The sequence below is a fragment of the Mustelus asterias genome, chromosome 12 (genome assembly GCF_964213995.1).
Source record: "Mustelus asterias chromosome 12, sMusAst1.hap1.1, whole genome shotgun sequence".
Taxonomy (NCBI): domain Eukaryota; kingdom Metazoa; phylum Chordata; class Chondrichthyes; order Carcharhiniformes; family Triakidae; genus Mustelus; species Mustelus asterias.
The window spans coordinates 4,076,623-4,102,051 of record NC_135812.1 but is presented as its reverse complement, the minus strand read 5'-3'; the positions used below and the strand labels follow the sequence as shown (position 1 = coordinate 4,102,051).

At 46.4% G+C, this 25,429-nt stretch overlaps 2 protein-coding genes across 7 annotated transcripts in view; both read right to left on the bottom strand.

Moving 5' to 3' along the window:
- eral1 (Era-like 12S mitochondrial rRNA chaperone 1) overlaps positions 1-25,429 on the bottom strand; it is a 682,619-nt gene that overhangs the window by 490,681 nt on the left and 166,509 nt on the right. The window lies entirely within an intron of this gene.
- The window catches only part of LOC144501194 (flotillin-2), a 146,599-nt gene that overhangs the window by 6,256 nt on the left and 114,914 nt on the right, over positions 1-25,429 (bottom strand). For all 5 annotated transcript variants that reach the window (XM_078224627.1, XM_078224628.1, XM_078224626.1 and 2 more), the window contains 5 exons: positions 18,638-18,761; positions 15,228-15,346; positions 8,189-8,302; positions 6,892-7,011; positions 2,579-2,793 (listed from right to left, as the gene is read on the bottom strand). In XM_078224627.1, the coding sequence (XP_078080753.1) occupies positions 2,579-2,793; positions 6,892-7,011; positions 8,189-8,302; positions 15,228-15,346; positions 18,638-18,761 (692 nt within the window). The remainder of the gene's footprint in view (positions 1-2,578; positions 2,794-6,891; positions 7,012-8,188; positions 8,303-15,227; positions 15,347-18,637; positions 18,762-25,429) is intronic.

The window sequence follows — 25,429 nt, the reverse complement described above, 5'->3', positions numbered from 1 at the left end:
TCAAATATTAGCCACAAGATCTTGTTCATTTCCCAAGAGGCCCGACAGGACCTCGGTTTGATGTCTGATCTGGCATCTCCTGGCAGTGTCAGAGTGCTCAAGTTTCCACAACCACGGAGAACTCAAATTGCAGACACGCAGGTTTTAAACAAATGATCGGACACCGCACAAGTGCTGAAATTAAGAAATAATTCAGGAATATGCTTCAACTGTTGGCCTACAGGTTTAGAGGAGCCAGAGGCGGTGGAATAAGAGAGCTATCTATTTCTCCCAACCGGAATTCATTTAAGAAGAAACTGAGGCTGACACCGGATAACAGGACAATCAGAGCCTGGCATCAATTTACAGGAGAATCAAACTACTCTTGACTGAATATTTTTATAGAAACAAACCGCAGCTCTCCCAACCAGACATTCCACCTTGGGTATGGATTACGATCATATATCATTCACATGATTTAAATAAACAGGTGCGGACTGCACATACAAACATATGAATTAGGAACAGCAGTAGGCCATTCAGCCCTTCGAGCTTGTTCCGCCATTCAATAAGATCATGGCTGATTGCTACTTCAACTCCACATTCCTGTCGACCCCCAATAACCTTTCACCTTTTGCTCATCAACAATCTATCCAGCTCTGCCTTAAAATCATTCCAAGTCTCTGTTTTCACTCCCTTTCGAGGAACAGAGTTCCATCGTCACACTACCCTCAGAAAAAAATTCTCACCTCTGTCTTAAATGTGCAACCCCTTATTTTTAAAACAGTGAATCTAGTTTCTAGATTCTCCCAACGGGAAACATCCTGTCCACATCCACCCTGTCAAGACCCCCCAGGATCTTAAAAGGTTTCGATCAAGTTGCCTCTTGCTCTTCTGAACTCCAGTGGATCCAAGCCCAGCCTGTCCAATCTTCCCTCAGAAGACAACCTGCCCGTTCCAGGTATAAATCCAGTAAACCTTCTCTGAACTGCTTCAAAGGCATTTGCATCTTTCCTTAAATAAGGAGACCAATACTGTACACATAGTATAACTGAAATGTACAACATTGCCCACTCAACATGGGCCCACTCAACATGGGCCCACTCAACATGGGCCCACTCAACATGGGCCCACTCAACATGGGCCCACTCAACATGGGCCCACTCATGCCTTACAGAAGATCAAGCATGACAAAGTTATGCTTTCTTGGTCTCCACGCATTTACACATTGTTCTTCCTTCTGGAAACAAAGCATGGTCTGCAGGAAGCAACAATATTGAAGACCTTTGTAAATTCTTTCTACGCTGGTCCATCATGAGTTGCAGAGGGAGAGAGAGTTCTAACGGAAGATCACAACCTCCTCAGATGCTGCCAGACCTGCTGTTTTTCCAGCATTTTCTGTTTTTTTTTTCAGATGTCCAGCTTCTGCAGCATTTTGCTTTTGGATAGACCGTGATGGCGGTTTCTGTGACATCACGAGGTTTAAAATGTAGTTTTTAATTTACATCCAGCACTTTTTTTTTAGTGAATCTATTTTCGTAGAATCATAGAAATCCTACAGTGCAGAAGGAGGCCATTTGGCCCATTGAGTCTGCACCGACCACAATCCCACCCAAGCCCTATCCCTGCTTAGTTACCCTGCTAATCCCTCTAACCTATCACATCCTGGGACACTAAGGGTTAATTTAGCATATCCAATCAACCTAACTTGCACATCTTTGGACTGTGGGAGGAAACCGGAGCACCCGGAGGAAACCCACGCAGAGACGGGGAGAATGTGCAAACTCCACACAGACAGTGACCCGAGTCAGGAACTGAACCCAGGTTCTTGGAGCTGTGAGGCAGCAGTGCTAACCACTGTGCCACCCATCTATGGTGTAAGCTATATAACATATTAGCTGTACTGCCACACAGGGTTTTTGGAGCAAGGCTCCACTGTTTATTTTTACTGTTAACTTTATTTATAATCCTTTCTATACTATTTTGCAAGACTTGCCTAGCTTACCCACATAATGGTGACTACACTTCAAAAATAATCATGGTATATGTCGCCCTTTCAAATGTCTCTGAGAAGCAGAATCGAGCACCTAACATGAACAGAAGTCTTTTGTCCAGTTAAATATTCAAAACCTGTTGTTTTAAAGGAAAATATTTAGTAGCAATCAGAAACAACGTTCAAAAACACAAGGTGAGGTCGTCTCGATGTAAGCTACTGCCTTGAACGGTGCTGGGGTATGGGGAGCACTTTGCATCTCTATGAACTTTCATCCCTGCTCACCCACACATGCAGATTGGATAAAGATACAAGGAGAATGGAACTGAGGAGAGGAGATGGAGTTCAGATAGAGATTGGCCAGAATCTAACTGAACTGCAAAACAGGCCCAAAAGGATCATGTTCTGATGTTGCTGTGTGATCCTGCTGAGATTGGGAACTCATGTGAATCACACTCCACTACTAAACATATTGTAGAACACAATACAGATATTTCCTGTGACAAGATATCAGTTGCACAATGTAATTTCAATAATGTACAATAGTAATACTGGGCAAAGGAAAGGGTAATAGGGACACCGAGCACATCAAGGGGGCACACATACTTTTGCCCTTCTGCAATCTGCTGCATTCTGAAAGCTTCAGCCTCTGCCGGCCTCTTCACCGTCCCAATCAGTTCCTTGTCCATACGGGCAATTTCTTTCTCCTCAATGTCAATCTGCTTTTTGCGCTGGACCACCTCGATCTCTATTTCTTCCTGACGGATTTTCTGCTGCTCCTTGGCTCCCTGCAGCTCATAAGCCAGTTGAGCCTCCGCTTTCTAAATAGAGCCATGAAAAGATAAGAGGAAGCATTAAGGTAGCTCGACCCAGACAGTGATGCCAAAGCTTTAATCCTCAAGGTGCTTGCAGGGCATTACAAATTAAGCTCAAACAGTTACTTCCACATGTTTTTTGAAATTATATTCGGCACTGCTTTGTCCCATGCTCAGGCAGTGGATGAATAACCAAATTCAAAGTCCGCTATCTACAGCAGAATTGTTTATTTTAAACGGTGAATCTTCACAGAAAACACATCTCCATTGAGAACTTATCCAGTGATAGCGGTACCCATCCTGAGTGGACATTTATCACCATTCCCACATCGCTGGATTAAAATCCGAGAATTCTCTACCCAATGACAACTTCATCACAAGGCCCATCACAACCTTCTCGCGGGTAACTAGGGATAACGAAGAAATGCTGACGTGCCAGCGATGTTCACATCCCAAGAACGAAGAGAGGGGAAAAATGTACTGAACATCCCAGGTTTATCTCCTGGTCATTGCTGGTTAAGCTGGTCTCAGCTGCAACTGCTATAGGGCAATAAAGTCAGCCTCAGTATCCCAGGAAAAGCAAAGGAGCAATGCCCCTACATTTGATCACTGCCCCATGGATTCCCATAAGATGTCCAATAATTGAGGGGTAAAACACTTGAAGTGTGGTCATTTGCAGGAGGTCGGAGGAGACCATGTGGAAGTGCAGAGGGATCAGGGGATCAGCACCTTCAGCACAAAAGGGGAAGGGTCACAAAGCTGAAGGAAATGAAAATGAGTGGGAAAGGAAAGCAGGTCTATCAGCACCTGACAGAAACAAAGATTGGTTGACCCTTCAGCAAACGTGCCACTTGCTGAAAAGCATTCAGTGCATTCCCAGCATTCCATTAAAGCTTACTAAACAGCTCAAATTTAATTTTTATTCCCTTGAGTTCCATGAAAGTTTTGCGATTCTTTTCCAGGTCTAAAACCCACTCAGCCCGCTTTTACCATGCTCCTTTCCTCAAATAAACAGCCATGATGGAGGGACATAAATCACAAGATTAGATCCAGATGAAGGCCTTTGACCTTTATTCTGCTATCAACACCAATGCTTTGTTTCTTTAGTACCATCACCACTCCTTTTACTCCATGACATCTTTGGTATTTAATCTCCTCCTGTCCTCAACAGCATAAAACCCATCACATTTCTACACCTCTTTAGTTCTGAGAATAGTTATATTGGACTAGAAATGCTAATGTTTCTCTCTCCGCAGATACTGCCATTTCTGCTGAGTTTTCCCAGCACTTTGTCTCCAGTCAAGGCCTTCAAATCCATTTGATCTCCCCCTTCCAGAATGCCAACCTGCCTTCCCTGAACAACCCTCATGCCACTATTATTCTCAGGAATTCCTTCCATCTTGGTGATTGAGCTGTGTGTAAAGAAATTCTCCTCAATGCTCCTCCTGAACTTGTCCCTCAAGCCCCTTGAATCTGTACCCTTAGTTGCTCTGGTGTTTGTTTTTGTTTTTTTCCTCTCACCCATTGAGTCAATGACCTTCAATATTTCCTTTGAAGCTCATCATGTTGACTCTCACTGCACTACCGTAGACTCCTGGGCCAGCCTCTCTGCCCTGCCCATAAGGCCAGGGTGGCCCCTTTATGTCATTGTATGATATACTCCAGTTTCTTGTGCCACCTGGCACGGCTGAAACATGGGATCCAACAATCAGAAATTACAGAGAAGTTTTATGAAACCTTAGAATACTGCGCACAAATCAGGTCACCGTATCATAAAAGGGTTTAGGAGAAGATGCAATGAAGATTCACAAGGAGACTCCCGGAATGGGGAGGTTCCTAACCGGGAATGGGGAGGTTCCTAACTGGGAATGGGGAGGTTCCTAACCGGGAATGGGGAGGTTCCTAACCGGGAATGGGGAGGTTCCTAACCGGGAATGGGGAGGCTTCTAACCGGGAATGGGGAGGCTTCTAACTGGGAATGGGGAGGCTTCTAACCGGGAATGGGGAGGCTTCTAACCGGGAATGGGGAGGCTTCTAACCGGGAATGGGGAGGCTTCTAACCGGGAATGGGGAGGTTTATGAATCAGGTGATGAATAGATTGAGATTCTTTCCTCCAGAAAAGAGAAGGCACAGGGGTGAATAAACAGACGTCTTTAAGATAATGAAGGGGTTTGATAGGGTGGAAATGGAGGAAATGATTTATCTTGTGGGACAAACCAAAATGGGGGTCAAAAAACCCTGGTAATTATAGACCGGTTAGTCTTACTTTGGTGGTTGGTAAATTGATGGAAAAGGTCCTTAGGGATGGGATTTACGACCATTTAGAAAGATGCGGATTAATCCGGGATAGTCAGCATGGATTCGTGAAGGGCAAGTCGTGCCTCACAAATTTGATTGAATTTTTTGAGGAGGTAACTAAGTGTGTTGATGAAGGTAGGGCAGTTGATGTCATATACATGGATTTTAGTAAGGCGTTTGATAAGGTCCCCCATGCTGTTCTATGATGAAAGTAAGGAGGTGTGGGATAGAGGGAAAGTTGGCCGATTGGATAGGTAACTGGCTATCTGATCGAAGACAGAGGGTGGTGGTGGATGGAAAATTTAAGGACTGGAGGCAGGTTGCTAACGGAGTGCCACAGGGATCAGTGCTTGGTCCTCTGCTCTTTGTGATTTTTATGAATGACTTAGAGGAGGGGGCTGAAGGGTGGATCAGTAAATTTGCTGATGACACCAAGATTGGTGGAGTAGTGGATGAGGTGGAGGGCTGTTGTAGGCTGCAAAGAGACATAGATAGGATGCAAAGCTGGGCTGAAAAATGGCAAATGGAGTTTAACCCTGATAAATGTGAGGTGATTCATTTTGGTAGGACTAATTTAAATGTGGATTACAGGGTCAAAGGTAGGGTTCTGAAGACTGTGGAGGAACAGAGAGATCTTGGGGTCCATATCCACAGATCTCTAAAGGTTGCCACTCAAGTGGATAGAGCTGTGAAGAAGGCCTATAGTGTGTTAGCTTTTATTAACAGGGGGTTGGAGTTTAAGAGCCGTGGGGTTATGCTGCAACTGTACAGGACCTCGGTGAGACCACATTTGGAATATTGTGTGCAGTTCTGGTCACCTCACTATAAGAAGGATGTGGAAGCGCTGGAAAGAATGCAGAGGAGATTTACCAGGATGCTGCCTGGTTTGGAGGGTAGGTCTTATGAGGAAAGGTTGAGGGAGCTAGGGCTGTTCTCTCTGGAGCGGAGGAGGCTGAGGGGAGACTTAATAGAGGTTTATAAAATGATGAAGGGGATAGATAGAGTGAACGTTCAAAGACTATTTCCTCGGGTGGATGGAGCTATTACAAGGGGGCATAACTATAGGGTTCGTGGTGGGAGATACAGAAAGGATATCAGAGGTAGGTTCTTTACGCAGAGAGTGGTTGGGGTGTGGAATGGACTGCCTGCAGTGATAGTGGAGTCAGACACTTTAGGAACATTTAAGCAGTTATTGGATAGGCACATGGAGCACACCAGGATGATAGGGAGTGGGATAGCTTGATCTTGGTTTCAGATAAAGCTCGGCACAACATCGTGGGCCGAAGGGCCTGTTCTGTGCTGTACTGTTCGATGTTGTACTGTTCGATGTTCTAAAGATAGGATAGTAATAAATCCGACAGGGAATTCAGGAGAAACTTCTTTACCCAAAGAATGATTAGACCGTGGAACTCTCAGAGGGAGCCAAAGGTCGAAGGGAAACTCCACCAGGGACTGTGGAGACTGCCATCCAACACGGAAGTGGGTTGCTCCACTGTCAATAAAATGCTGGCGGGCCCAATAAAAAAAGGCCTTGAGGTGAGGAGCTGAAAAGCACCCAGTCCTGCAGATTAGCCCTCCCACTATTTCACTGCCAGCCCCACCCTCTGTTCTTGCTGCCTGAGTGTGGGGGGAGAGGGAGGGCAGCAAAGTTCAGGCCTGTGTCACAGTGATGAACCCTGACACAATACGTTGCAGCGCCATTCGGACTGAATCATTTCTGATTTGCCCAGATTTCAGGACTTCCCAGACTCACGTTGTCACTGAGAGCAAGGGCCAATGGCAGTGGCAGAGGAAAGTAGACCTACTTTTATATTTATCTCCTGATTGAAGGATGCCTTCTGCATTTCGAACGCCCGTTTGGAGTCAGCCATCTTGGTGTCAGCACTATATTTAACATCCATGGCTTCCTTCTTGCACTCAGCTTCCTGTAGAATTTGGGGTTGGAGGAAAAAAAGAGAGAACAATCTAGATTTGACAGCCCCAATGAAACAAAACTCGAGCACAGAGTACAACACAGAAATATGGTTTTGAACATTAGGCAATAAGCAACTTGGGGCTAGCTCCCAATGGCTGAAATGGTTAACATGGTGAATAATCGAGTCATATGAGTTCTCAGTGACAGTTCTGGGTCCAGAATTCCTGCTCTCCTGATGACCAGGTGAGACAGCAGCAGCACTGGGGCTCAGCTGCAAATATCCCCATGGCCACATCGCCCTGTTCTCAACCTTCACCATCAAATTTGGTGCATCAGATACTTTCACTCGTCTTAAATTACGATTACTAATCCTCCAGGAATTGAAGATTAATCACCTGGACAACACCCAGGGAAAAAAAATCAGAAGCATTTAAAAAAAAAATCATATCCTTTGAACAGTTAATCAGCACAGAAGCTGTGGGGGTTTGGTCAGGGAGAAACTTATTCCATTTAACAGCAATCCACCTGGGTAACAAAGATTCTACTCCCTTTCCAATTGGCCGTGACAAGGTTATAAACCTGGTGGATGGGCCATTGACGACAGTGGGAGTTGGTCATGTGCTGATTGGTCCAGGAATGCACCCAATCAGAGTTGCCAACGCTCGCTAGGAGACTGGTTATACAAGTCAACATCTTAGGCAGAGGAGATGTGAAAGGGGAACAGAGGCGGACTGGTGTAGGACCAAAAACAAAAGCACTAGTTCAGGCTGGAGGTGAATCCAAGGAAACTCGTGTCTCACTGCTCTTCAATCTGGAGAAACATTAATACAATCCAGACACCACTAAATCATGAGGGGCAATTCAAATAAACTTGTTTAATGAATTCATAACAACAAAGCACTGGCAGGAACTATTTGTAACCCATGTTATGGACTTTTCCTCTTGCGCACAGTCATTTTTCAATCTACAACAAAGACCTATCCATGTGTCACTGATGAACACCCCTGATGAAATCTGATTATTTTCACACTGTTAGAAGCCAAGCTCCCTGGATTTAACACCATGTAAAAGAGTGAATCATGAATAGGAGTGATGCCTGTGCCCAGTGACACCACTGCTGAAATGATCAGGCTTAATGCCACACTGATCCCAGAAACTTGGCAGTTAATGATTTGTAAATCAGTTACCCGAATTCCGGCGTCTCTCTCAGATTCTGCCACTCCTATCTCTGCGTCTCTCTGCACTATCGCTGTCTGCGACTTCCCCAATGAGCTCAGGTATTCCACTTTGTCATAGACATCCTGTAACACAAAGAGAACAAAGGAGTTTACTGGCACCTTGAACGGCCACTCATCAGAAAAAAAAACATTTCAGCGCAAGAATTACAATGTAGCTCATGTTGGCAAAAATCAACAATGGACAACTGTGAAGATGTTGGGAAATGGCTCAGTGAAACAAAACACCGAGTATGGATCTGCACAAGGAAACCCAGGCCTGCCTTGAAAGAGCCTGAAATGATTTTACGCTGTAACTGTATTGTTTTACCTTTACCTTTAAAAGTGACCCTCCGATCTCTGAGGAGAATTCTGGCCAGAAATCTTGTGGGAGAATTGCACCCAGTGGCTGGAATTCTTTGACCTTGCCTGAGGCTGGGATTCTTCGGTCCCACTGCAGTGAGTTGTGATTTGGCTGAGCTCCAGATTCTCCATTCTCACTGGCGACGGTGGCGGGGCATGCAAAACTGGAGAACTCTGGCCAAAGTCTCAATTCTGTAGAGGCTGTGCGCTCCATTAACTGTGTGCTGTACTTTTTTTGAGCCACTTAGTCTGATCCCTGACCCCTTTGGGGTCTTCTTCAAAAACATCTCGCATTTATTCAGTGCTTTTCACAACCACAGGACATCTCAAACTACTTTACAGCCAATGAAATACTTTTGACACACAGTCACTGCAGTAATGTGGGAAACACACCAAGGAAATTACACACAGCTATCTTCCACACAAACATCAACCGGACAATGAGGGCTGCACGGTAGCACAGTGGGTTAGCACTGCTGCCTCTCAGCGCCAGGAACCCGGGTTTAATTCCGGCCTCGGGTCACTGTCTGTGTGGAGTTTGCACGTTCTCCCCGTGTCTGCGTGGGTTTCCTCCAGGTGCTCCGGTTTCCTTCCACACTCCAAAGATGGGCTGGTTAGGTTGACTGGCCACGGTAAATTGCCCGTTAGTGTCAGGGGGGTTAGTAAGGTAAATATGTGGGGTTGCAGGGGGAGGTCCTGGGTGGGATTGTAGTCAGTGCAGTCTCGCTGGGCCAAATGGCCTCCTTCAGCACTGTAGGGATTCTATGATAATGGCCAGTTCATCTGTTTTGTGAGAGTGATTGAGGGATGAATATTGGCCACAACAACCCTCCTGGTCTTATTAACATACAAATGAGGAAGACATGGTGAGAGATGGAGGACACAACAGGGGAAGAGGCAAATTGGGGGCTATTTTGAGAGTAACAGAGTCAGAAATGGATTGCAAATTTAATCCAGACTCTTTTAAACTCCAGAGTGAAGTCAGGTTAAAATTTTCAAACTCAGAACAATGCAATATTGGCATTGACGGAGCATTTTCCGTATGAAAAATACAGAGGAATCTGAAAAATGTCGTTACTGACAGGCCTGGGAAAACAACTAAGGAGCATCTTGCATAAGAATCGCCATTTTCTGAAGGATATTCTGTGATGTGGATTGGCAAATCTTTAAAAGTCAAGACACTGTATTAATTTAAATTAGTGTTGCTCCACAGAGCATTTACGCTGTGCATGAAAAATGTTTCAATGGCTACTGTAAATGAAAGGAGTCAACCAGTTAGTGAATGTTGGCTAACAAAGCAAATTCCATTTACTTCTACACTGAATAAAAAGTCCCTCATTGTCTGCCAGCACCTACCAAATTGCTTTCATCCCGGCTATTTGGATAATGCATTAGCTCATGTACCCTGCGGCCCTTGGTGTTTAACCCTTTCAGAATAGCAGTAATATTTCTGCACCACGGTTAAGGGAACTCAATTAGATTTCAAGTCAGAGAATTGCGCAAGTTAAATCATTCAAGGGTTTCGCTATTTCTACTCAGAGTCATAGAGGTTTACAGCATGGAAACAGGCCCTTTGGCCCAACTTGTCCATGCCGCCCTTTTTTTTAAACCCCTAAACTAATCCCAATTACCCACATTTGGCCCATATCCCTCTATACCCATCTTACCCATGTAACTATCTAAATGCTTTTTAAAAGATAAAATTGTACCCGCCTCTACCACCACCTCTGGCAGCTTATTCCAGACACTCACCACCCTCTGTGTGAAAAAACTGCCCCTCTGGACACTTTTGTATCTCTCCCCTTAAACCCATGCCCTCTAGTTTTAGACTCCCCTACCTTTGGGAAAAGATATTGACTATCTACCTTGTCTATGCCCCTCATTATTTTATAGACCTCTATAAGGTCACTCCTCAGCCTCCTACGCTCCAGAGAAAAAAGTCCCAGCCTATTCAGCCTCTTCTTATAACTCAATCCATCAAGTCCCGGTAGCATCCTAGTAAATCTTTTCTGCACTCTTTTTAGTTTAATAATATCCTTTCTATAATAGGGTGACCAAAATTGCACACAGTATTCCAAGTGTGGCCTTACCAATGTCTTGTACAACTTCAACAAGACGTTCCAACTCCTGTATTCAATGTTCTGACCGATGAAACCAAGCATGCCAAATGCCTTCTTCACCACTCTGTCCACCTGTGACTCCACTTTCAAGGAGCTATGAACATGTACCCCTAGATCTCTTTGTTCTGTAACTCTCCCCAACACCCTACCATTAACTGAGTAAGTCCTGCCCTGGTTCAATCTACTAAAATGCATCACCTCGCATTTGTCTAAATTAAACTCTCATCTGCCATTCGTCAGCCCACTGACCCAATTGATCAAGATCCTGCTGCAGTTGGAGATAACCTTCCTCACTGTCCACCATGCCACCAATCTTGGTGTAATCTGCTCAATGATAAGAATTTGGCTCCGTCGGTCAGACTTTCACCTTCATGTCGTGTGGCTGCGGGTTCAGGTTCCACTCTCAGACCTATGCAAGATGACACCTCAGATCAGCGCTCAGGGTGCCGTTCTTTAGAAGATGTGGCTAAACTGATGCCTCGTTTTGTCTGCTTTGCTCAGCAAATGTTGGAAATCCCATGAAATAAATCTCAGTGTCAAGGAACAAAGAAAAGTACAGCACAGGAACAGGCCCTTCGGCCCTCCAAGCCTGTGCCGATCATGGTGCCCTAACTAAACTAAAAAAAAACTTCTGCCCTTACTTGATCCATACCCCTTCATTCCCTCCCTATTCATGGACCCATCCAGATGCCTCTTAAATGCTGCTAATGTGCCTGCTTCCACCATCTCCTCTGGCAGCGCGTCCTGGTCAACATTTCTCCCACTAAAATAAATACTTAGTGCTTTCTCACAGCTGAACTGACAATCACAATCATCACAGACAAATTACTGCAGATGCTGGAATCTGAAACAAAAAGAGAAAATGCAGGAAAAACTCAGCAGGTCTGACAGCGTCTGTGGAGAGAGAATAGAGCCATCGTTTTGAGTCCAGATGACCCTTCATCAGAGCTCTGACAGACAGTCATCCAAGCTTGAAATGCTAGCTCTGTTCTCTCTCCACAGATGCTGTCAGACATGTTGAGACTTTCCAGCGAATTCTGTTTCTGTATTACAAAGGACAGTTCTTTTGCCACGAAACATGAAATATGCGTATTTCTTTTCGAGTGAGAGTTATGAAGTGGAGATGCCGGTGTTGGACTGGGGTGAGCACAGTAAGAAGTCTCACAACACCAGGTTAAAGTCCAACAGGTTTATTTGGTAGCGCGAGCTTTCGGAGTGCTGCTCCTTCACTACTCACCTGATGAAGGGGTAGCACCCGAAAGCTCGTGCTACCAAATGAACCTGTTGGACTTTAACCTGGTGGTGTGAGACTTCGTACTGAGAGTTATGAAGTAATCAGAGAGTTAAGGCATTACACATCCCCAATATTTATAAATGCAAGTGCAGCAAATAGTGTTACATCTGAAAATATAAAACCAAAACCTCTCACTACATTAACATGGTTTTAAAATTTCAGTCTAAAAATAACATAGCTCCAGAGAGTTGTGTGGAGATGAGTGAACGAGTGCTACTAATATCACAAGCTTCATAGAGAGGGGAGTGAGAATGCATGTTAAATAAATGGCTACATGATAAAGAAATTGCCTCCTACTATACAATGTTGTGACTCACTGAATACCACAGGGCATATAAAATCTATTTTATGAGTCTATCTTAAAATTCCCACCCCACTTGTAGTTCTTTTGAAACAAACTGTATATAGGTACGTGTGTTCTTGATGGAAAATGTGACTGGGTATTCCCACATGCACCTTTTCAGATGCACTTACGGGAAGCAAGGTAAACACATGAAGGAGAAAAGAACAGAGGGACATGTTGATGGTGTTAGGTGAAGAGAGGTGGGAAGAGTGAAGCGAATAAGTGCAGAAACTGACCATTCTATAAGCACCTGATTACAGCTTCCCCAATCGATCAGTCAGCAGCACAGGCACACTGAACCTGGGGGTGTTCCTATCTCTGGACTTTATGGAGTTAGCTGATCTCAATCAGGAAGGTGGTGGCTGAACTACAGGCAGTCCCAGGGCCTGAAAACACCCGGCGACTACCGATAGACTTTACACTATTCTGGGTGGCAGGCTGGACAGTTTTAACCGTAATACTTCCCATGTTAATTTAGCTTGCTGACACACATCAAGGTTTTCACATGACTGAAGTACGCTCTAGCGCAGTACTGAGGGAGCACTGCATGCTTAGAGGTGCCATCATTCCCGTGACACATTAAACAACTGAGGCCCGTCTGCCCTCTCAGATGTAAATGATCTCACACCACAAGAGCTTGAGTGCGGCGACTAGGGGATTTTCACAGTAACTTCATTGCAGTGTTAATGTAAGCCTACTTGTGACACTAATAATAAATAAACTTTTTTACTGCAGCAGCACCCGAGGTTCTTGAAACGACTCGCTTTCTCCAAGTCTTCACCCATAATCTTCACATCTTCACTCTGATCGTTTTCTCTCGGCTAAAGCCGACAGTCCATAAAATTGGGTCTTTGGTTGACTGATCTTCCTACCCATCTTCTAGATATTTGGTCACATTCTCATCCCCACCACACAGCTCAATGTCATCTGCAAACATGACCTAATATTATTGCTAGACTATTAATCCAGAAACTCAGCTAATGTTCTGGGGATCCGGGTTCGAATCCCACCACAGCAGATGGTGGAATTTGAATTCAGTAAAAAAAAACTGGAATTAAGAATCTACTGATGACCATGAAACCATTGTCGATTGTCAGAAAAACCCATCTGGTTCACTAACGCTCTTTAGGAAAGAAAATCTGTCATCTTTACCTGGTCTGGCCTATATGTGACTCCAGAGCCACAACAATGTGGTTGACTCTCAACTGCCCCTCTGAAATAGCCTAGCGAGACACTCAGTTGTATCAATCACTACAAAATCTCAGGTGGACTGCAGCATTTCATGAAGGCAGCTCACCACCACCTTCTCAACTGCAACTAGGGATTGGCAATAAATGCTGGCCAGCCAGCGACACCCACCTCCCACGAATAAATGTAAAAAAATCATTGACCATGGCGCTTCTTGTCTCACTTGCTTGATTATAAACATCCATGACTATCTGGAAGAAAGGCCTCAATGCTGATCCTTGGTGCAATCTGAATCACCGACATCCTGCAACTGTAATCCCTGCCACAGCCCAACAGCAATGGAAGTTAATCTAGCCCTTTGCAACTGAAACAAAGACAGGCAATCCAGAAACAAAACAGAAGCACAACTCCAAGAAGAAAGCACTCGCCTACAGCAGAAGTCACAGAGTGCTGTTTAAACATGGCCTCTTCAGTTTCCCCCTCCCACACTACACATCCTTTCCTCCAAATGCACCACTTTGCAGCCAAGAAGGTAGGCAGGCCATCTGCTTCCAAGATTCTGCCAATTCCACTCTAATTGAGCACATGGAGATATTCAAACTGTAGCCTGGGCGTACCAACAGTCTGTGTGCAGAAACAGCTTGTCTTCATTTGCTGTCTCCCCCTCAGATTGGCTGATTCAAATCGATAGCACAGCGTGGGAAGTTCTGTCATTTAAATGCAAATATGCCACAAACTACTTTCCTTTTAAAAAAAAACCACAAAAAATATCAGCTTTCACCCCTGATCAGAGCGATTTGGAGAATAAATGCAAAAATTACAAGTGGAGAGGTACAAAAAAAAGCATACAAAAAGCTAATGGAATATTGGCCTTTATCTCCAGGGGGCTGCAGTACCAAGGGATGGAAGTCAGGCTACAATTATATAACACTCCGTTTGGACTCCATCTGGAGTAGAATTTTTGGTGCCTTTGGAAGGATATTGGAAAGGGTGCAGCACAGATTCACCTGAATGATACCTGGGCTAAAAGGGTTAATTTACGAGGACAGATTGCATCGGCTAGGCCTGCATGCTATTGGATATAGGATATCAAGGCGGGATCTAATTGAGATGGGTTTAAGGCGGTGAAAGGATTTGATAGCGTAGACAGAGAGAGAGAAGAAACTATTTCCTCTGGTGTGGGAGTCCAGAACAAGAGGCCAGAAGCTTAAAATTAGAGCTAGGTCGATCAGAGGTGATGTCAGGAAGCACTTCTTCATACAAAAGGCAGTGAAAATCTGGAACTCCCTCTCAACACCCCCTCCCCCCCCCCAGAAAAAAAGCTGTTGGATCTGGAGGAGGGGGAGGCAAATTGAAAATTTCAAACCTGAGATTGCTAGATTTTTATTGGGCAACAGCATAATGGAACACAGAACCAAGTAGATAGGATTAATCAAAACTGCAGATCAGCCGCAGCCTAACTGATTGATGCAATAGGTTCGAGGGGCTGAATGGCTGTATTTTGTTTCCAGGATCCCATTCTAAACAGAAGTAGTGCCAGATCCCAACACACAGCGAATATTCAACACGCTTAATCCAGTTGTCTCATTATCTGATCTTTGCAAACCTTGATCCAGCTGTTGCTGGGAGCTTTTTGAATTCATTAAAAATGAAAAGCAAGTGAAACTAAAGTTGGCCGCGGATAAAATGCTTCTTATTTTTAACCTTGATGGTGAAACTGAGGATCTCGATTCCCATGCGGCCGACATCAGGAGCGGCGACCTCACGCACCAGCTGGGCAAACTGATCTCGGTCCTGATAGATTGCTTCAACAGTCAGTGTTCCTGTGGCAGCAAAACAGAAGTTAATGCACCCCAACGAATCTGCAAGTTTACAGATAGTTCCTCTGGAGACGGGCATACATCACTCTGCAACTCCACGAGGGATTGAAGATTTATCACAAGGTTATGATAAAACGCCAACAGCATAAGACCATAAGACATAACAGCAGAATTAGGCCACTCGGCCCATCGAGTCTGCTCCACCATTCAATCATGGCTGATTGAATGGCAGAGCAGACTCAATGATTGAAGCACGACAAACTTAAAGTCACAATTAAATAAAAGGCTATTAAATGCGTTTGCCGTCCCTTCAATGTTTGCACAGTGGATGGAGAGGACACAGGCTAGGGGTAGGGGAGGCACTGAGTTGAATTGAGCCCAGCTGTTCTGCTCGGTTACTGAGAGTTGTGCCCAGGAGCCGGGGCATCGACTAAAAGCTGTTGCACATCTCAGCAAGCAGAGGAGAAGTGGAGGAACAATCAGAGGGGAGCGTCCAGTCCACTCAGTCCCTAACAGGAGATCAGACATGTTCCTGTGAGAGACAGACACTACCTGCATGGCTCCTCCCTCTCCCTTCAGAATAACCACAAAAACCCCATCTCCGATGATTAGCACCAATCTGACTTGTTCAGGATTGGGTAGGAATAAAGTTATCAAACTGTAGCAGACAGATAATTCATTTCAATTACTGTGCTTTTTCTTGCCTTCACTAACAACCCCACCTCAAAGATGAATTAGCTTTGATATGGCTTCTAGAATGTTGAGCTAGCGTGAGAGTAGATTCAAAGTGAATCTGTCAAAGTTTAAATCATTGGGCTGACATAAAATCTCATGGAAATTGGAAGCCAAGTAGAAACAAAACGTGTACAATTTGGGTCACGATACAAGGCAGAATGCAAGAATCCCAACCTCGCTTGAGACTCAGAAGGTTGCGGATTCAAATCCCATTCTGGAAGCTGAGCACGAAATTGAGGCTGACACTAGCAGTGCAGTGCTGAGGGAGTGCTGCACTGTCAGAGGCCCTGACTCTCAGATAACTGAGGCCCCTCTCAATGGTTCTATTTTAAAGAACATTCTTAGACAATACTGTCTGTGTGGAGTTTGCACGTTCTCCCCGTGTCTACATGGGTTTCCTCCGGTTTCCTCCCACAGTCCGAAAGACGTGCTGGTTAGGTGCATTGGCCATGCTAAATTCTCCCTCAGCGTACCTGAACAGGCGCCGAAGTGTGGCGACTAGGGGAATTTCACAATAATTTCATTGTAGTGTTATTGTAAGCCTACTTGTGACACTAATAAATAAACTTAAACTACTGATCATGGAGGTGTTTCATTATTGATATCTGTAAAGTACGCATTGTGAAAAACATACTTTTTGAATTAAATTTTAAATTGATTCTCGCACTGCTTGTGACAGGGTATTTTTTGTTTAAATTTTATTTATAAGGGGAACTCAATCCCACAACAAAAATCTATGCCCATGGCATGGGAATCCTCTGTCCAGTGTTCAGAACTCGGCAAGGTTATTTTGGGAAAAATGCAGCTGTAACCCTGCAGCCTGTGACATTTAGTCTAAATATTACTGGTCTCCTATCGAAAGAGGCTTGTTCAGCTAGGGCCAGCTGCTCATTCCAGGGGAACTCAGTGACGTGCATCATATCAAAGTTGGCAGTCAGGTTCACTAATATCTGATCAACCGTGAAGGAGGTAAGCGTGGACAAGAAAGCAAATAATGTTGCAAAATGCCCATTATTGGTAGATTTTCTTTCAATATAGTCTCACCCACTGCATTCTCTCTGGAGCGGAGGAAGCTGAGGGGAGACTTAATAGAGGTTTATAAAATGATGAAGGGGATAGATAGAGTGAACGTTCAAAGACTATTTCCTCGGGTGGATGGAGCTATTACAAGGGGGCATAACTATAGGGTTCATGGTGGGCCGAAGGGCCTGTTCTGCGCTGTAATGTTCTATGTTCTATGTTCTATATAGGAAGGATATCAGAGGTAGGTTCTTTACGCAGAGAGTGGTTGGGGTGTGGAATGGACTGCCTGCAGTGATAGTGGAGTCGGACACTTTAGGAACATTTAAGTGGTTATTGGATAGGCACATGGAGCACACCAGGATGATAGGGAGTGGGATAGCTTGATCTTGGTTTCAGATAAAGCTCGGCACAACATCGTGGGCCGAAGGGCCTGTTCTGTGCTGTACTGTTCTATGTTCTATGAAAGAAAGAAAAAAGACTATTTAATCGCACTTTACACAACCACCAGATATCTCAAACTGCTGCGTGGACAATGAACTTCTGAAGTGTGGTTGCTGTTGTAATGTAGGAAATGTGGCAGCCAATATATTCACAGCAAGCTCCCACAAATAACAATGTGATAAAAAGCAGATAATGTTTTGTGGTGTTGATTGAGGGATAAATACGGACCTGGAGATTGGGTTAACTCCCTTGTTTTTCTTTGAAATAGTGCCATGGGGTTTTTGTTTATATCCACCCGCAAGCAGTTCCCCAGTTTAGTGTCTCACCCAAAAGACAACTCCTCTGACAGTGCGGCACTGCCTCAGTACCAAACTGGAGTGGCAGCCTTGATCTTTGTGCTCAAGAACTGGAATGGGACTTGAGCTCAAAACCTTGAGAGCCAGAGGCAAGTGCGCTACCAACCAAGTCATGGCTGACACAAAAGTGCAACTGATACAGTGCGAGGATACATCAACTTTAAAGGTCCATGTATCCTCAATGTACGAAAAATGCCTCCTGCCTTCAGTGCTCCTGGAGTTGAGCTCCCCTATCCTTTGGGGAACGGAGTTGCAGAGGGATGTAGCCAAACAAAGGGCACAATGTGTTCAAACTGGTGAGCCTGGCTATAAGAGGGAATATGTGCATGGCCCTTTTCACTGCTCTCAGTACTTGCACTCAAAATGGTTACAGTCCCTGCAAATGATGGCACACCAGCCAACACTTATAGTAGCCTAATCACATTAACACCACTACATGGGCAATAAACAATGAGGACTGTATTACATATTGTGTGCGCAAATAGATTTTAAGATGTGGAGTTGCCGGCGTTGGACTGGGGTGGGCACAGTAAGTAGTCTCACAACAACACCAGGTTAAAGTCCAACAGGTTTATTTGGTAGCATGAGCTTTTGGAGCGCTGCCCCTTCATCAGGTGAGTGAACACCTGATGAAGGAGCAGCACTCCGAAAGGTTTTTTTAAATGGATGGATGTGTGGGGGTGAGGGTGAGGAGCAGCAAGCTTGTGAGAATTTAAAGAAACTCAAGTCCAGCAGTTACCTAAGATAGCTCGGAGATGTCCTTCCAGGGTTTGTAGCACCACACTTTTGGTCTCCTGGACACTTTTCCCCAAGAACTGCTCACACGCCACAGCTAACAGCTCCAACTCGGTCATTACCTTCACCTGCACGTAGGGAGCACAATATAAACCAACAACACATGACAGCTATAGAACACTCTTAATACTTTAAGGCTATTAACAGAGGCAGGTATTAAAATTTAGAATTAAATTAAGACTACAGTTCTCTAATGCTTCTAAAGATTACTAAAAGCAGGTGTTAAAATTTGCAGGATTGCACCATGAAAGCAGATTAGCACAGCAAAAAAACCCAAAAAGCACACGCAAATGTGAACAAAAATCACACCGATGCAAAATGCAACAAAACAGTATTTGCACCCTGCAACACTTCAACTTGGCAACACGGGCAGTGAAATTAACTTAAGGAACTTAAAAATGGGATTTTGTTTCTGACCATCTGATAGACTGGGATATTCAGATTTGTGAATTACTGCTTGTCGACGTTGCTAAATGAAGTTGTTGCAAGGTTCAGAGGCAAAACACTTCTTTTAAAAATTAATCACAACTTTATTTCAAAATGTGAATTTGACTGGCTCGAATGAAGGTCTCACCAGCACATGCACTTGCGTGAATCACATCACCACATACTTCACATCAAAGCAAGTCCAAAATGGCACAAAATGGCATGCAGTTTTGACCATCACGGTCTAACTGGCAAAATAATTTTTTTTAAAAGCAAAATGTGGAGTTGACAATGAAGGGGAGGGGGGGAGGGGGGGTGGGGGTGGGGGGGGGGGGGGGGGGAATGGGGGGAGGGGAAGAGTCGCATGTGGAAGGGCTGGAGAAGTCCAAGGAATTATAGAGCAAGGGGGCATGTGAAAAATGCCCCAGTTTTACAGCACTGCTGTGGTAACCGAATCACAAGTCATTTAATTTCCAAGGGCAAATATCAAAGGAAAGGTAATGCCAAACAGATCTACCTTCTCAATAGGCACGACTGAACCACTTGCGGATAACAGTTGAAAAGAATTAAAGGCAGCCTCAATCACTGGTACTTCCCTCCTGCGTTTCAGGGGGTGAAATGTTCAGTAACCAACTTAGAATTAGTTAAGATCCTCTCTCCTGTCTGGAAGGTGGCAGTGTGCAACTGTTCTTTTTAGTCAGGTTCTACGACCAGAGGGTTCATGGGGGCAGCCTAAAGACAAAGGACATTTATACCAAAGCAAACTGCGACCCAGACCACGGGTACGTCCCATCCAGAAACAACAAGCTGGCACCCTGATGATCAACCAAACATGACCGAAGCTCTTGCCAACAGCAGCACCACTGACAAGTTCAGTGGCACCGCCTTCCCACTTCCAGTCTGTCTTGTGTGTGTCTAACTATAGTGCGCGCTGGTGCAGTTTGCCTCTCCCATTGGAAGACGAGAACTGCGGCTGGTGGCCATCACCGTGATGCCAAGTAACCTCCTGATTATCTGACTGGATACAGAGATTTCACTCCCTCTCTCTCTCCTCCCTCCACCCCGTGCCGGAGGTTTTCTCTCTTCTCACCTTTACGGGGATAGGGCCTGAATGGGATTGTTGCCGGTGCAGGCTCGATGGGCCGCGTGGCCTCCTTCGGCACTGTAGGGATTCAATGAATAACCCTGGTTCCTGCTGTCACTCTTCCCCCCCCAGCATTTTAACATTGTTCACCCCTTGTTTTGCGTAGAAGCATTTCAATTTCTCTGTAGACCAAAGTGAAACAAAAAGACTTGCATTTCTATAGCACCTTTCACGACTTCTGGTCAACCCAAAGCACTTTTACAGCCGATGGCGTATTTGTGAAGTAAAGTCATGGTTGCAATGTAGGAAACGCAGCAGCCAAATTGTGCACAGCAGGCTCCCACAATCGTCATGAAATTTTGTGATGTTGATTGAGAATAAATATTGGCCACAACATTGGCTGTTTGAAGTATTCCATCGAGTCTTTTACATTCACCCGAGGGCAGATGGAGCCTCGGTTTAACTTTTCAATCAAAAGGTGGCTCTCTGACAGTGCAGCACTCCCTCAGTACTGAATCGGACTGCTAATCTGGGACTTCTTAAGTGTGCTATCCACCGAGTCACAGCTCACACACTCCAGTTCCAGCTGACGTGACAGCTTCCATCCCCTCACTGTCTTGTCTAGCACACAGTAGCATTCTCTGCTCCTTCCTTCCCCAGTGGACCAACGCACTCTGCTCCATTCCGCCTTCCTCCCCTTCAGGGCTAGCCTCTAACTCCAACCCCTGTGTCGATGTTCTGCAGTATGGGATTTTGCCAAGTGCTTTGGAAGAAAGCCCAGTTCTTGCAAACCTATCGTGAGGTCAGGAAGCGTCATTTACATCGTACAGTGGGACTTCAAACCCAGAGCAAACAGTGTCATGGTCAGACAGGAGGCAGGAAGATCAGCTAAGTGCTGAGAAGGATGAACCTCCCAGAGGATGTGGGTTGCTAGTTCTGGGGATCTGCAAAATAGAAACTTTGCCACTGCCCTGACCAGGATTAGAGAAATCCAGCTCCGACCAGGCAGCCTGTAAATCCTCAGGTAAACATTTTGAGAAGATTTTTATTTTGGAACGTTAAAATGCAATTATGATATCTGGATGCCTAATTCATCTCTTATTCATCTATTGTTTTCTCAGTCCAGTCCTGCTGCTGCTACTGGACTCTAGTAACTAGAGTATTCTACTCTTTTCCCAGACCGTCCACAGAGCACCAAAGGGCTGTCCTCTCTCTGCACTGTTGGACTTTAACCTGGTGTTGTTAAACTTCTTACTCTCTCTGCCCTGCAGGGAATGATTGCAACTCCACCCCATGCTTCAATCTTGGTGCAACTCCGATGGAGTTGGGAATGATCTTATCTGCCTCGTATTTCACACGTCCAAGTGTTAACTGCTGCAGTTTACTTTTACGTAAATATTTAGCACTTCAATGGTCACCCAGAGCCTTCAGCCTATAATACACTAAAACTCAACCCGATCCAGTTATTAGCAATGGAAAAGCTCTTTGTCTCTACAGTTTCATTACGGTCTCATATTTCAATTTCTAATATTATTCAATCAACTCTAATTTGGTTTCGAATCACTTTGCTATTTTGCAATGTGACCTTTAAGGAAGTGGGTGGCCTATTCATAAGGGAATATTTCAATTGCCTAAGTGTTTTTATATTTGATAACTCAGTTTTAAACTGCAAGCAGTTTCAAATGGGCTGATTAAAGAGATCAGAATTCCTGATCTTAGTCTCGTCATTGTGCTCAATACAGGCCGGAGGGCAGTAATGACTTAACCACAGGGAAACACAAGGTGGGAGGTAGAGGAAATCAAAGAATGATATAGCATGGAAGGAGGCCATTCAGCCCATTGTGGGCATCAGGTAGAAACTGACCTCACCAGCTCACTCTGGCACACATTGTAATGATGTGGAGATGCCGGCGTTGGACTGGGGTAAACACAGTAAGAAGTCTCACAACACCAGGTTAAAGTCCAACAGGTTTATTTGGTAGCAAATACCATAAGCTTTCGGAGCGAAGGAGCAGTGCTCCGAAAGCTTATGGTATTTGCTACCAAATAAACCTGTTGGACTTTAACCTGGTGTTGTGAGACTTCTTACTGTGTACACATTGTAATCACAGTAAGAGTTTTAACAACACCAGGTTAAAGTCCAACAGGTTTATTTGGTAGCAATGCTACCAAATGGCTTTTGCTCCCAAATAAACCTGTTGGGCTTTAACCTGTTGTTAAAACTCTTACTGCGTTTACCCCAGTCCAACGCCGGCATCGCCACATCATGACACATTGTAATGACAGACATCAGTAACCGTGGAGAAAATGGAGACATGTGCTGTTAACCTCAGCTCATCCAAAACTCTGCTGCCCACTTCCTAACTCTCATTCACTTCTTCACTTCTGTGCTCGCTGAACTATAGTAGCTCTCGGTCTAGCAATGCCTCAATTTAAAAATTCTGATCCTTGATTTCAAATCCTCCTGCCATGGCCTTGTCCCTCCTCCAGCCCGTCCAGTTCCTGCTAAGCTACACAGCAGCTGAGAAGTGCTGTGGAGGCTTTGTTCTGGGATAACTGCGCTTGTGTGCATTAAAGGTGCTAGATAAATGCAAGTTGTTGTTGATCCACAATCGATTGGCTAAAGGTAAAATGAGAGCTGGAGAAAGAGAGGGAGGGGAAGTAGAGAAACTGGCTTTACCACTGTTAAGTTTGTTTTTTTACAATTTTATTCTTAAATTGAAGAATTTTTATCAATAGGGTATAAGACAATTAAAGTAGCTCTACTATTTTTACCTAGTCAGCTCTGGCCTGGAATGTGACTGCTCGCTTGTCTTGCTATAAGTAGTATTGCATAGTGCCAGAAGAAATTGGCAAGTGGTGGGGGAATGAAAACACAGACCAATTCTAAGGCACAATTAACTTCCAGGCAACCATTTGAATGACTTGGCAATTATCTGGAGCTGCACAATATGCTGGACCCCCAGGAAAAAAACAGACAAAAAATATAGAAAGTTTCACTGCAGAACATTTGTGTCAAATTAAATAATGTGGAATTTGGATTGTACAGAAACCAACTCTTGGAAGTACAGATGATACATTTCGAGCAGCAGCAAGATGGGAGATATTTATCACAGCTCACTCTAATTCAATTGATTGCCTGGAGGTTAATGATGCTTTTGAATTAGTCCAATTTTGTCATTTCCACCCGCCCACACACACACACACCCACCCACCCCCCCCACACACACACACCCCCCCCACACACACACACACACACCCACCCCCACACACACACACACACCCACCCCCCCACACACACACACACCCCCCCACACACACACCCCCCCCACACACACACACCCCCCACACACACACACCCCCCACACACACACACACCCCCCCACACACACACACCCCCCCACACACACACACCCCCCCACACACACACACCCCCCCACACACACACACCCCCCCACACACACACACCCCCCCACACACACCCCCCCACACACACACACACCCCCCCACACACACACACACCCCCCACACACACACACACCCCCCCACACACACACACACCCCCCCACACACACACACACCCCTCCACACACACACACACCCCCCCACACACACACACACCCCCCCACACACACACACACCCCCCCACACACACACACACCCCCCCACACACACACACACCCCCCCACACACACACACACCCCCCACACACACACACCCCCCCACACACACACACCCCCCACACACACACACACCCCCCACACACACACACCCCCCCCCACACACACACCCCCCACACACACCCCCCCCCACACACACACCCCCCCCACACACACACCCCCCCCACACACACACCCCCCCCACACACACACCCCCCCCCCACACACACACCCCCCCCCACACACACACATACCTCCCCCACACGCGCACACACCCCCCCTGCACACACACCCCCCCACACACACACACCCCTCCCCCACACACACACCCTTCCCCCACACACACACACACCCCTCCCCCACACACACCCCTCCCCCACACACACACACCCCCCCACACACACACCCCCCCACACACACACACCCCCCACACACACACACCCCCCCCACACACACACACACCCCCCCCACACATACACACACCCCCCCCACACACACACACACCCCCCCCACACACACACACCCCCCCCCCCACACACACACACCCCCCCCCCACACACACACACCCCCCCCCACACACACACACACACCCCCCCCACACACACGCACCCCCCCACACACACACGCACCCCCCCACACACACACGCACCCCCCCCACACACACGCACCCCCCCCCACACACACGCACCCCCCCCCACACACACGCACCCCCCCCCACACACACGCACCCCCCCCACACATACGCACACACCCCCCCACACACACGCACACACACCCCCACACACACACACCCCCCCCACACACACACACCCCCCCCACACACGCACACACCCCCCCCACACACGCACACACCCCCCCCACACACGCACACACCCCACCCCACACACGTACACCCCCCCCACACACACACACACACACACACCCCCCCACACACACACACACACACACACACACACACCCCCCACACACACAAACCCCCCCCACCCACGCACAGACCCCCCCCCCACCCACACACACACACCCCCCCCACACACACATACACACCCCCTCTCACACACACACACCCCCCACACCTCCCCCCACCCACATACACACACCCCCACCCCCACACTCACCCCCCCACACTCACCCCCCACACGCGCACACACACCCACCCCCACACGCACACACACACACACCCACCCCCCCCGCACACACACACACACACCCCCACGCACACACACACACACACCCCCACGCACACACACCCACCCCGCACACACACCCACCCCGCACACACACACACCCCGCACACACACACACACCCACCCCGCACACACACCCACCCCGCACACACACCCACCCCGCACACACACCCACCCCGCACACACACCCACCCCGCACACACACCCACCCCGCACACACACCCACCCCGCACACACACCCACCCCGCACACACACCCACCCCGCACACACACCCACCCCGCACACACACCCACCCCGCACACACACCCACCCCGCACACACACCCACCCCGCACACACACCCACCCCGCACACACACCCACCCCGCACACACACCCACCCCG